At 33.3% G+C, this 12,686-nt stretch overlaps 1 protein-coding gene across 1 annotated transcript in view; it reads left to right on the top strand.

The window, feature by feature from the left end:
• The window catches only part of LRP1B (LDL receptor related protein 1B), a 2,318,354-nt gene that overhangs the window by 1,935,784 nt on the left and 369,884 nt on the right, over positions 1-12,686 (top strand). The window contains exons 53-55 of the mRNA XM_053597274.1: positions 733-855; positions 4,104-4,244; positions 6,672-6,859. Of these exons, the coding sequence (XP_053453249.1) occupies positions 733-855; positions 4,104-4,244; positions 6,672-6,859 (452 nt within the window). The remainder of the gene's footprint in view (positions 1-732; positions 856-4,103; positions 4,245-6,671; positions 6,860-12,686) is intronic.

The following is a 12,686-nucleotide window of genomic DNA, read 5'->3' as shown; positions in this document are numbered from 1 at the left end:
CGTGAAAGGTTACCTTGAACAGCAAAATCCAACAAAATAGACAATAACTATGTGGCTCAAGGAGTAGGGCACTGGCCCCATATACCAGAGGTGGCAGGTTCAAACCCAGCCCCGGCCAAAAACTGCAACAACAACAACAACAAAAAAAAACAAACAACAACAACAAAAAAACACTTATAAAGAAAATAACATATCTGTTGTCTCTTTTGTGATTTAACCATTTCTTGCTGTCTGCTTTGACCACAGATATGGTCATGAGGTCTGGAGATGAGCCCTTTCTTTAGGTCTTTGTGGAAGCCCCTAGTACAGCGCAGCCCAAGCACTTCCTTTGTTTCCCAGTGAGCTTTTGGCACCTTCCGTCCCGCACAGTAGGGAAAGGCTTGTTCTTAGCAGTTTACCTAGTTCTCTGGGCAAAAGGCAGCTTAACATAGGAACATTTGAATTCATCCTTGAGCAAACTTACAAACTGCTATGTGGCTTGAAACTTTAGGATCACTCTAGAAATGTTAAATTTATTAATACTAAAAATTTGTATTATATACATTCATATTGATGCAATCTAATATATATGCAATTATTAACCTATGTGATACATTGGACATTAAGCAAGTTTTCTTTTTCTCAGTAAGTATAAATTATTGAGTATAATTTTATATATTTTCCAAACTCCTCATATGGGAGAAGATAAAGTATGTGCTTATCTAATTTTATTATTTGCAATGTCTTTCTCAGCTCCGAATAATACATGTGATGAAAATGCTTTCATGTGCCATAATAAAGTATGCATTCCCAAGCAATTTGTTTGTGACCATGATGATGACTGTGGAGATGGCTCTGATGAGTCACTACAGTGTGGTAAGTATATGAAAAAAAGAATACAATTTAGAATTATCAGAAAAACTGCATATTTAACATTTTCTCTTTGTCTTTTTAGGCATTTACTGATTTGTTAAAATGTAACATAAATATTTATATACATACTTACCTAACCATAATACTATATATATATAGCTTTCATTTAAATATCAGTAGATTAAAAATGCCCAGTTCCAAGTTTAAATGTTATGTGAATCTAGTGATTTTATAAAATATCTAAATGAAGATAGATGAATAAATGTATGTAATGAAAAACTGTGAGCTCTATATTATGCCTATGGAAGGCAACAGATTTAGTGCTCTCCTATCTCCTCCCTGTGCGGTGTGTATTGCCCTGACAATTGATATGAATCTCACTGAAATCAGTGCAATATTTTTATGATCATTTCACCATTAAGTCTTGCATTCAGTGTGATATTTTAAAAGCTACATAACTCAAGATATAAATCTTGAAGTAGAGATATGTCTGATAGAATATCTCTCTTCTACTAGACACAGAATTTGGTTGATGTGGAGATGAATGAGACAAGGCCCACTTGAAGAAATCACAGGCAGACATATAATGTAATATAATAACATAATTTGTCAAATTGGGATAAGAGTCACAATACATAGGATCAGAGCTGAAAAAAATATTTTTTTCTTTTTTTGTTTGGGTCTTACTCTGTTGTCCTCAATCGAGTGCCGTGGCACCATGATAGCTCATGGAAACTTAAAACTCTTGAGCTCACATGGATCTTCCTGCCTCAGACTCCTGAGTAGCTGGGACTGAAGGCACTTAGTTGATTTTTTTAGAGTTAGCAGAGATGGGGGTCTTGCCCTTTCTCAGGCTGGTCTTGAACTCCTGAACTCAAGCAATTCACCTGCCTTGGCCTCCTGGAGTGCTGTTAGGATTAGAGGTGTGAGCCACTGCACTCAGCTGAGAAAAGAATTCTTGAAGGCAGTACTAAAGAATAGAAGGCAGGAATGTTAATCAGAAGAAATAATATTTAGATGCATAAACCCTGGATCCAAATACTCTGGGTTCAAATCCTAAATCTGCCACTTACCTGCTATGTGACTCTGGGAAATTTACTCCCATCTCCCTGTACCTCAGGTTCCTCATGCATAGTAAATATGCATAGTAGACAGCATTTAACACTTAGGGATGTTAAGCAAATTAAATGAATTTATATTTGAAAGTGCTTAGAGCAGTTCTAGACATATAGTAAATTCTATGTGTATTTACAAAGATTTGTACATTGACAAGCTTAGACAATAGCAATTAGTATTCTGTGAGGTAAGTTGAAGGTAAAAAACTTAAGTTTAAACCAGATTTGAAAAAGTCTAAAATACAATGTTATAGAATTGTATTTAATTATTTTCCCTCTCAGAGGCAAGGATATCTTTAAAACAGGAAAATGGAATGTCACAGTCAAATTTGTGTTTTAGAAACATCTTTTTCAGCAGAATAGGAGAATATTGGTGTGGAGCAAGGGAACTATAAAGGAAAAATAAACCATTTCCAAGGAAGGGTGGAAAGGAAGGTGTCAGACTTCATTTATAATTGGGTATGTAGGATAAAATAGAATTTTTAGCTTGGAAGGTTTGGTGGGTATTGTTGCTATTAATGACTGTGGAATGTAGGAGGTTAAAAGCCAGTTTTGTTGATGAGATGTAATATGTAATAAAGAATTTACTGTGGACCTTGTGAATATGAAGTGTTAATCAGACAATCACATAAAGTACATGTATATAGCAAGTAGTTTAAAATTTAGTTCTAGAGACTAGAGGTACTATAAGAACAAGTAATATTAATTTGGTGGCAAGCTGTATAAAAGTGACACTTAAGGAATGAAACACCCGGGCAGTATAGAAAGGAGAGGAAAATAAAGGACTGAAAATTGAAGCTAGGCCCTCACCAGCAACAGTTTAGGATGGAACAGGAGAAGATTTTGTACAGAAAGAGGAAAAGAAGGGAACAGCAAAAGCTACATTGGGAAGAAGCCCAGGAGAGTAGATTATGACTATTAAGCCAAGAAACTATTTCTAAGATTATGTGGTCAAAACCATCAAATGTCACAGAAAATAAATCTCAAACATTTTTAAACTTGATACTTGGCACTTGATATTTATTATATCTAATCCCTGAGCCTGAATTAAGTTGTATCCTTTTGAAGAAATGAAATTTTGGTTGGCTAGAAGTGAGCTGGAAGTAAGTAAGGGGAAGCAAGACTGGAAAGTATAGGGAGAAGAAGAAATGTGCTGTTCAGATGTATGTAAATGGATTCTGGTTGTTACTGGTCTGGCTCAATGCATTTATTGACTGAAGAGGAGTTGGTGAAAGAAGAGAGGAAGGGAAAAGATATTAAGGAAATGGGATATTTTAGATCTAGTTTTACCATTCCTATATAACAAGAATTTTAATTAGATACCCCTTATTAAATTACTTTTTTATATTAAAAGTTTACTTTCTAAGCCATAAAAGTCTTAAACTCTCCCTCTCAGAAGAGAACATTTTCCCAGATTGATCAGAAAGTTCAATCAGACTAACTTTTAATTGTTGACAAACTTAGAAAAAAATCCATTCTAAGACCTACTATTGAAAAATCAAATGCGTGTTATTTATAAATAAATATGGATGAACATTAACAAATGATAGGTTTGTTATATAATTAAAATAAAATTTTTAGTGACTAGCAATCAATATATAGGATCTTTGTAATAGTTTTTGTACTTATTGCTCTAAAACTTGACTTCTAAATATTTTTAGTTTAACAGTTTCTTTGCATGTTGACTGTTGCTTCCCAAATATAAATATGACAGTATAGCTTTTGAGAATTATCATTATAGCTCAGAATTGGTTCATCCATATATTTTAACCCTATGCCAAACCAAATTAATTCTATTAACTTTCATTTTGTTCTCCATTCAAAGAAAAATCACTGGGATATATAAATATATAAAGTTAAAGAGAGGTGTTATAGCAAAATGTTGCTTTCTCCTTTTCTCATCTAGAAACAATTAGAAAGTCTTGGTTTCAACTTTATTTGCTGGGCCTTAGTCTTACTTCCAAATTACTAGTATCTCTTGCCATTATGACCACTGTCATAGAAAGAAATGAGAACCATTTCTCAAAGGAGGCTTGGGTAACCAACATTAACTAGATAAAGTATATGTTAAGGAGATGTGTTTTTAAGGAATATGTTTTATGTGAATCAATCACAAAGTTTATATATTGTCTCTAGGATACCGACCATGTGGTGCAGAAGAATTTAGTTGTGCTGATGGGCGATGTGTTCTAAATACTCAGTGGCAATGTGATGGAGATTTTGACTGCCCTGACCATTCCGATGAAGCACCTTTAAACCCAAAGTGTAAAACTGCAGGTACAGAAATATAGATAACACTATAAACTTTATTCCAAAGTTCTTTTTTAATGGTAAAACTGTGACTAATTATTTTGCTAGTATTCAATGAAAGGAAATGTAAATTATTAAGCATATGATGCTTCTAGTGATACCATGCAGTGTTTGTAGGAGGACTTAATGGAAGAGTCATATGTTGATGTGTTTGTATTATTGGTAATAATGATTTTATAAGCTTAAAACCAATATTCAATTATTAATTATAAATAGATTAGGAAGTAAATTAAAAATATGATTACAGAGGATAGACAAAGAAAAACAAATAGGTGAAAAGTGATTTGGGAAAGCCGTAATTTCAGTACAAAGTGCTGTTGAAGGCCTGACCCTTTAAAACTCTGAAATCTGTCTTGCTGGAATTCCCCCTCCCCTGCAGTGCTCCTCTACTGAGAGATGCAGAGGTTTTCTGCTCAGGTGGGGCTGCTCGCTCTGGGAGAGTGGTTTTAGAGAGTTGAAAATGTAAAATGTTTAAATTCTGTTGAACACAACAAAATTTACTCCAGACCAGATAAGGAGATAAAATATCTCTTTTCTTCTGTCACCTTGGTATGGCCAGAGGAGTCTATCCATCTGGACATAAGGCTTTCTGAGTGTTAAGGATCACATTTGTGATCTGTGTACGTGGCCTAATTGGGGTCTTCTCTAACTTCCTACTTCTAGACTATTTTCACTGTTCCAGAATCAGTTTGTGTTACGATCATAAATACCTTAGAACAATAAAAGTAACAAATAAATCCCTACAATTAGCGTAGTTAGTTAAAGAAATTGTTTAGTTAGAGAAATGCAAGTGCAGCAAGAACATGGCAGGATTGTTGGCCTTGCCCTCGTAAGATTTATGATTGAAACACTGGTCTATAAAATAAAAACAGAGCTAGCCTAGAATTTGGGACTGCAAGCTGGAAGCCTCACAAAGAAGGGCTGCAGCCTCCCTATCCCAGCTACTCTTAAACTTTCTTTTTGTGTCTCTTATCTCCTATATTTCATTCTGCTACTACCTCTCACCCCACCAAGCCACTAGAAGATAACCCATAGCATTGTCATGGCTTATTCCTGATAATGCAGGATCCTCCTAATTAACTATGTTATAGGGCTAGTGTTAGAAATTCAAGTATGGGCTGGGCGCCTGTAGCTCAAGTGGCTAAGGTGCCAACCACATACGCCAGAGCTGGTGGGTTGGAATCCAGCCCGGGCCTGCCAAACAACAATGACAACTACAACCAAAAAATAGCCGGGCATTGTGGCGGGCACTTGTAGTCCCAGCTACTTGTGAGGCTGAGGCCAGAGAATCGCTTGAGCCCAGGAGTTGGAGGTTGCTGTGAGCTGTGACACCATGGCATTCTACCCAGGGCGACAGCTTGAGGCTCTATCTCAAAAAAAAAAAAAAAAAAAAAGAAAAGAAAGAAATTAAGTATGTATGAAAAATATGAAGACTTGAGGCAACGGTCCAGCCAAATCCATTGCCCTGTTCTCCCCACCACCAAAAGCCCTTTTGTTCTTTCTTTGGATTTTTTGTTCTTTGTTTTTTTTTTCTTCTTAATATAATATCTTATATGAAGATAATTTCACTGTATGAGCCTATTTGAACATTCAAACATAAAAGTTAAAATTTATTTATAAGTAGCCTGTCTTATTTATACTTGGCAAAAAGAAAGAAATTGCATGTCATTGGAGCAGGTGTGTGTATAAACACACATATACACATAGACAAACTTGGTCAGTATACCACTTCACTATTTTAAATATGGAAATATAGTTACATTTTTAGAACACACCTAATTACTTTTTTCTAATGACGTTTACATGTTAATAGCTTTTCTTTTACCATGTGTGATGAGTAATGTTCAAGATATTCAGTTATGCATAGACCTGACCTCTTTCCATAGGCATATTTGGAACAACTATTATTCACAACAAATGTTCTTTTTATGCCCTGACTTCAAAATGTTAATGTTATATTTACAGGAAGAAAAGATTTTAGGAATATATACCTATTCTAGTTTTTTTAATTTTTAGTGATGTAATTTCTCAGAGACCTATGGCTTAGGAAATGTCAAACTATCATTATGCTTTTGAATTCATTCTGCAAATAAAGCAGAGGCAGAAATACTCCATAATGTTCCTATAGATATTTATTTTGATTGTTAATTTTTATGGTAAAGGTAAATTTGTAGTAAGTGTTGAAGTGAAAATAAAAATTTCCCTTGGTTTTCTGTACTCCCTGTATAAAATACTAACTGAATATATAAAGCATATATATATATATATATATGCTATATATATATATGTTTGTTATAATTTTTTGATAGGCATGTTACCATATTTATAAATACAATTATAGTGTAAAACAATGGCATGCTCTTTATGGTCCATTTGTTTTATTTTCTTTTTCAGAACAGTCATGCAACAGTTCATTTTTTATGTGCAAAAATGGCAGGTGCATTTCCAGAGGACATCTTTGTGACAATAAGGATGACTGTGGTGATGGTTCAGATGAGACAAACTGCCATATAAATGAATGTTTGAGTAAGAAAGTCAGTGGATGTTCTCAAGATTGCCAGGACCTTCCAGTCAGTTACAAGGTAGGTACTCATCAAAAGTAACAAATCATCTGATATTTAGAATTTGAGATAATATTTAAATCCATATAGCTATAAAACTTAAAAGGTATCATAATATTAAACTACTAAAATAAATGATGTCTATGTAATAAAAATGTTGTGTAAAAATTGGGAGAATATAGTTAAAAAGACAAAAAATATATTCAGAGAATACAGAAAAAATAAGCAAAGGAAGATCAATGTTTAGGGATGATATTAGTATGTTAATATCTATTTAAATATGTATGCAACTACTCACTTTTCCATTTTTCCCCTCATTCTCCCTCTTGTATATCTTTGAAATGGAATGAGGTAATCATTTATTTACTACAACACTGGGAAATACAATATTTTTCATATAAACAAGTCCCTAGAAAACATGAATTATTTGGACTGACTGGGTATAATAAAAATAAATCATGGCTAATATCCTAACTGCTTTGCGTTATCATTTCTTTGAAGAAGTTGATTCACCAACAAAGTTGATTGACAGAAATGGCTTCTAAAAACATCTTTTAGTTTGTTGGAATGATAGATGGAAACTAACACAATATTGAAATGAGAAGTTGTACACTAGGTTAAAGTCAATTATGTAAGTATGGGAAAATCTCATTAAGAGCAATTCATTTGAAAATTAGTGTTTTTAAACTGAATAATAGCTCTGTATGAGTCAGCAGTAGGCCATGACTCCTCTAAAAGACAGAGGCAGTCTAATGCTAATGAGAACCATTATTGGGATTAAATTTTGTTCTACTGAGATCTGTGCCACTCAGAACTCACCCAAGGTACTGTGTACATGTAGGGCATACATGGCACTTTGTCAAGAAGAACTTTAACAAACTGTAGTATATTCAGAAGTGTACATTCAAAAGTGTAAGGGGTCTGGAGCACATGTACTCATTTTTGCCTGGAGCGAAAATAACTTATAGTTGCACTTAAATACTCTATATGAAGTACTGGAAGAGAGAGTTAGGGGACAGATTATTGGAATGAGGAGTTAGGGGACAGATTATTTTCAACACAAGAAAGACTTCTCTGATATTAGAACTATACTTGCCTCAACTATCATCACTTAAGTGTTTCAGCAGTGACTAACTGACCTTTAAGGCTGCTAAAGAAAGAATCTATGTATCCTAAAGATACTATGTCATTTTCCTTGCCTGCCTTAACATTCAGTGATATGCTATTTCTGTCTAAGGCTAAAAATCAATCTACTATTTTTTAATTTTTGAATTTCTGGTATTATAATTAACTTAGCTACACTGATTAGCATGTTACTGCATATAGATATGCCCTAAGAACTGTAATAATCATTCATCCTCAAAGATAAATACCACAATATCGAGAGCTAGGTTTATTATAAAAAGTTTTTTAGGCCCAATATTATTGTATTAAGAAGAAGTGGTTAAATTTACAAACTTAAAATATAAGTGGACTCATTTACAAGATATTATAGGTAGAAGGAAACAAGTGAGCTAGGGTTTCTCTTAATGAGTTTTACAAACTTAAAACATAAGTGGACTCATTTACAAGATATTATAGGTAGAAGGAAACAAGTGAGCTAGGGTTTCTCTTAATGAGTTTTACAAACTTAAAACATAAGTGGACTCATTTACAAGATATTATAGGTAGAAGGAAACAAGTGAGCTAGGGTTTCTCTTATTGAGTTTTACAAACTTAAAACATAAGTGGACTCATTTACAAGATATTATAGGTAGAAGGAAACAAGTGAGCTAGGGTTTCTCTTAATGCATGAAATGCTTAATTCTGTCAATAAATATTTTAAAGCCCAATGGAACAAAAAAAAAAAAAAGAATTATTAGTGATATGGACAATCAACAGAAAATATTTCCTAAATTTATCAAGGATGTATCATACAAATGTTGGGGGTAACTAGTTAAAATTTTTTAAATTTGTTAAGTCATAGATTCATAACTTATTTCTGTCACAAATACAGTCATGCACTGCATAGTGATTTTGGGCAGCAAACACCACATATGCAATGAGGCTCCCATAAGATTATAAGACCATATTTTTACTATCCCTTTCTAAGGTTAGATATGTTTAGATTGACAAACATTTACCACTGAGTTACAATTGCCTATAGTATTCAGTGCAGTAACAGTTCAGGTGTGTAGCCTAGGAGCAATAGACCATATCACAGAGACAAAGTATGTAGAGTGTTATACCATCTAGTGTGTGTAAGCACACTATGTGATGTTCACACAATGACTAAATTGCTTAATGTCATTAAGTGACATATAACTATGCATACATATATACATATACTCAAAATTGTGATAAATATCAAAGTAGATATTTTTTATTTATCCTGTGTGTTATTAATATTTGTCATAATCATGGTGGTGGAGTACAAAAATTATAAAATATCAAATGGATACCCTGTGACATGACATCAAAAATAAACTTTAATATTATTAATGTGCCTGCATATATAAGAAGTATCTACCGTATATGGGGAACTCCTTATGGTAAAAATAGATATGCAGAAAACCATGTTGGAATCATGTCATTTTAATTACTTAGATTCCTCACACAGAAATACAGCGATACCTTGGAATCCAAACTTAATCCATTCCAGAACCCCATTGAGTTCCAAATCGTTCAAGTTTCAGGACAGTTTTTTCCCTTTATAATAATAGAAACTAGATTAATTCATTCCTGGGTCCCACAAACTTGAATTTTTAAAATGATTTTAACAGTAAATACACTGGATTTTAAGGTAAATATTAACATATAATAATTTTTGAATAAAAATATAAATAAATAAAATTAAAAATATAAAAACCTAAAAATATAAAAGGCTGTTTCATTACAATTGAACACTTGGTTCAAAAAATACCTCTCACTGTTTACAAACTCCTTGAAGTCCTTTAGAAATTTGCCTGCTGGTTCCAGATTAAAACTGCCAGTCTCTCTGTGTATAGCAACACTGTGGAGCCCAGTCCTTTTCTTGAAGTTCTCCAACTACCCCCTACTAACTTTAAACTCCTCCTTTTAAGCATTAGTATCAGGGATGTCCTTTACTGAGGGAAGACCTTGGCTTTCTCACTAATTATCATCTCAGAAATCACATCACCAGACAGCCATTTTTCATTAATCCAAACTAAGAGAAGTTTTTCCATCTCTTTCATACTTTTCGTTCTCCCAGACAGTGGTTCTCAACCTTCCTAATGCTTCGTAATGCTGCGACCCTTTAATACAGTTCCTCGTGTTGTGGTGACCCCCAATCATTAAATTATTTTTGTTGCTACCTCATAACTGTGATTTTGCTACTGTTATGAATCATAATGTAAATATCTGATATGCGGGATGTATTTTCATTGTTACAAAGGGGTCACCGTGACCCACAGGTTGAGGACCACTGACCTACAAGTCAGCGTTGTAACCCCTTTCACCAAATCAGCTGCTTTGATAACTTTTATTTTTTAAAATCGTACAAACAGTTGATTTAGGCATCCTGAGCATAATAGCAAGATCAGCCATATGTATACCACTTTCGGGCTTAGTGATAAGATCTTTCTTAACTTCAATTGTAGTTATTTTTTTTTTTCAATTGTAGTTCCAACAGTTTTCCTCTTATGTTCCTCACTACACTTTTTAGTACCCATGGGAAATACACTTAGTTATTATATAAAAAATAATGACAAGAAAAAAATAAAATTAGCAGTGACAATCACACGAGATGCTTTCACTGTAGCTTCCAATAACGAACTGAATGACAAAGTGTATGGTGGCCCAATCTTTGGGGAAATGTACGTACGAAAACACACGAACAACATGCTGCGCATTCAGATTCCAAAGCAGCATTTGGATATCTGGCAAAATATGCTCGAATTTTTCATTCAGATTCCACTCCAATTCTGGGGTGTTCTGATTTCTGGGGCAATACTGTACTTGTTTGTTGATACCTTTAAAATAATCAACATTCACTTTGTTTTCTCTGAAGGGGCTGTACAATAAAGGGAAAATTCTAGCTAAAATAGACAAAAGTGTTCATATGTCAAAAAATATGTCTATGATATAGGACATAATCGCTGTTAATCATGTTTTTAGATATAAACACATCAAAGTTCATGAGTAAATTAAAACATCTATTGAGGTAAACATGGCCAGTACAAAAATTTCAGATGAGACCAGAATCATAAATAAAAGATTTAAGCAAAGGTTCAACCAAATATTTTACATATTGTGTTTACATATGTATATCAACACAAATAAATATATATGTATTATATATAAATACATAAATATATTTATAAATACTTTTTTATATTTATAAATTAATTTATAATTTAATAAATTCATAATTCAATAAAATTTTCATGTAATTAATTTAATTTATAATGTAATTGATTTAATTTTTATTTATGAATAAATATTATAAATATAATATAATAGTATATATGTATTTATATATAAATACATAAATATAAAACATATTTATGTAGTACATAATGTAATATATGTATACTTTTTACTCAAAAATATTATATATGACAATTTATTGTTGTGTAATTAACTGAAAACCTTATACACAACAAAAAGCATGAGGCTGGGTGTTCTGGCTCAATCCTATAATCTTAGCAAACTGGAAGGCCTAGTGGATTTCTTGAGCTCAGAAGTTCAAGAGTAGCCTGTGTAACAGCAAGACCCCATCTCTACTAAAAACAGAAAAATTCATCAGGCCTGGTAGTGGATGCCAGTATTCACAGCTACTGGGAGGCTGAGGCAAGGGGCTCTCCTAAGCCCAAGAGATTGAGGTTGCTGTAGCTATGATGATGCCATGGCATTCTTCCCAGGGCAACAGAGTAAAACTCTGTCTCATAAATAATAAGTAAATAAATAAATAAATAAAATGCTTATACTATTTTGAGGGAAAAAATGGCAGCTACTGTGTTTCTCTGGTCTAAGAAAAGGGGAAAACTCTCTAGTAACCTATTTATCTTTATCGTATCAACAGAATATAACAAAATTCTGCAATAAAAGGGCAGCGCCTGTGGCTCAGTGAGTAGGGCGCCGGCCCCATATGCCGAGGGTGGCGGGTTCAAACCCAGCCCCGGCCAAACTGCAACAAAAAAAAAATAGCCGGCGTTGTGGCGGGCGCCTGTAGTCCCAGCTGTTCGGGAGGCTGAGGCAAGAGAATCGCGTAAGCCCAAGAGTTAGAGGTTGCTGTGAGCCATGCGATGCCACAGCACCCTACCCGAGGGCGGTACAGTGAGACTCTGTCTCTACGAAAAAAAAAAAAAAAAATTCTGCAATAAAATGAAAATTGCTTGTAAAAGCAAAATTTAGACTTTATGAAGTGTGAACAATTTGTACATTTGCTATAAAACAAATACAATGTATCTAACTATTCAAAAGGGAGTAATAACATTTAACTAAAGCAAGAATTTTATTTTGATGGGAAGGATAATTTGCCATGCAAAACTAAATGGACTACTAGGAAGGAAAAAAGTTCTGATGTATGTATTAGCAGTTAAATAACCAGTATTTGTCAAACATCATTCAAATAACTGCAAAGAAATTTTCCTGAGAATAGAAAAAGTTTGAATTCCTGTATTTCTTTCTGGTAGCTGTATGTTTTTACAAAAGCAATGTAAATCAAAAAATATGAAATAATTTTGAATAATGAGAAAAATTAGGATGGCAATGAATATACAAATCTATTTTTCATTAAGTGTATCATTTTAAACTAATTTCTACACCATATAGACAAATTTCATATCTTTTCTCTGAAAATGCAAATTATCATTTTATTTCATTGAATTTATGAACATTAGTAGAA

The sequence above is a fragment of the Nycticebus coucang genome, chromosome 7 (genome assembly GCF_027406575.1).
Source record: "Nycticebus coucang isolate mNycCou1 chromosome 7, mNycCou1.pri, whole genome shotgun sequence".
NCBI lineage: Eukaryota > Metazoa > Chordata > Mammalia > Primates > Lorisidae > Nycticebus > Nycticebus coucang.
This window is presented reverse-complemented; position numbering and strand designations above follow the sequence as displayed.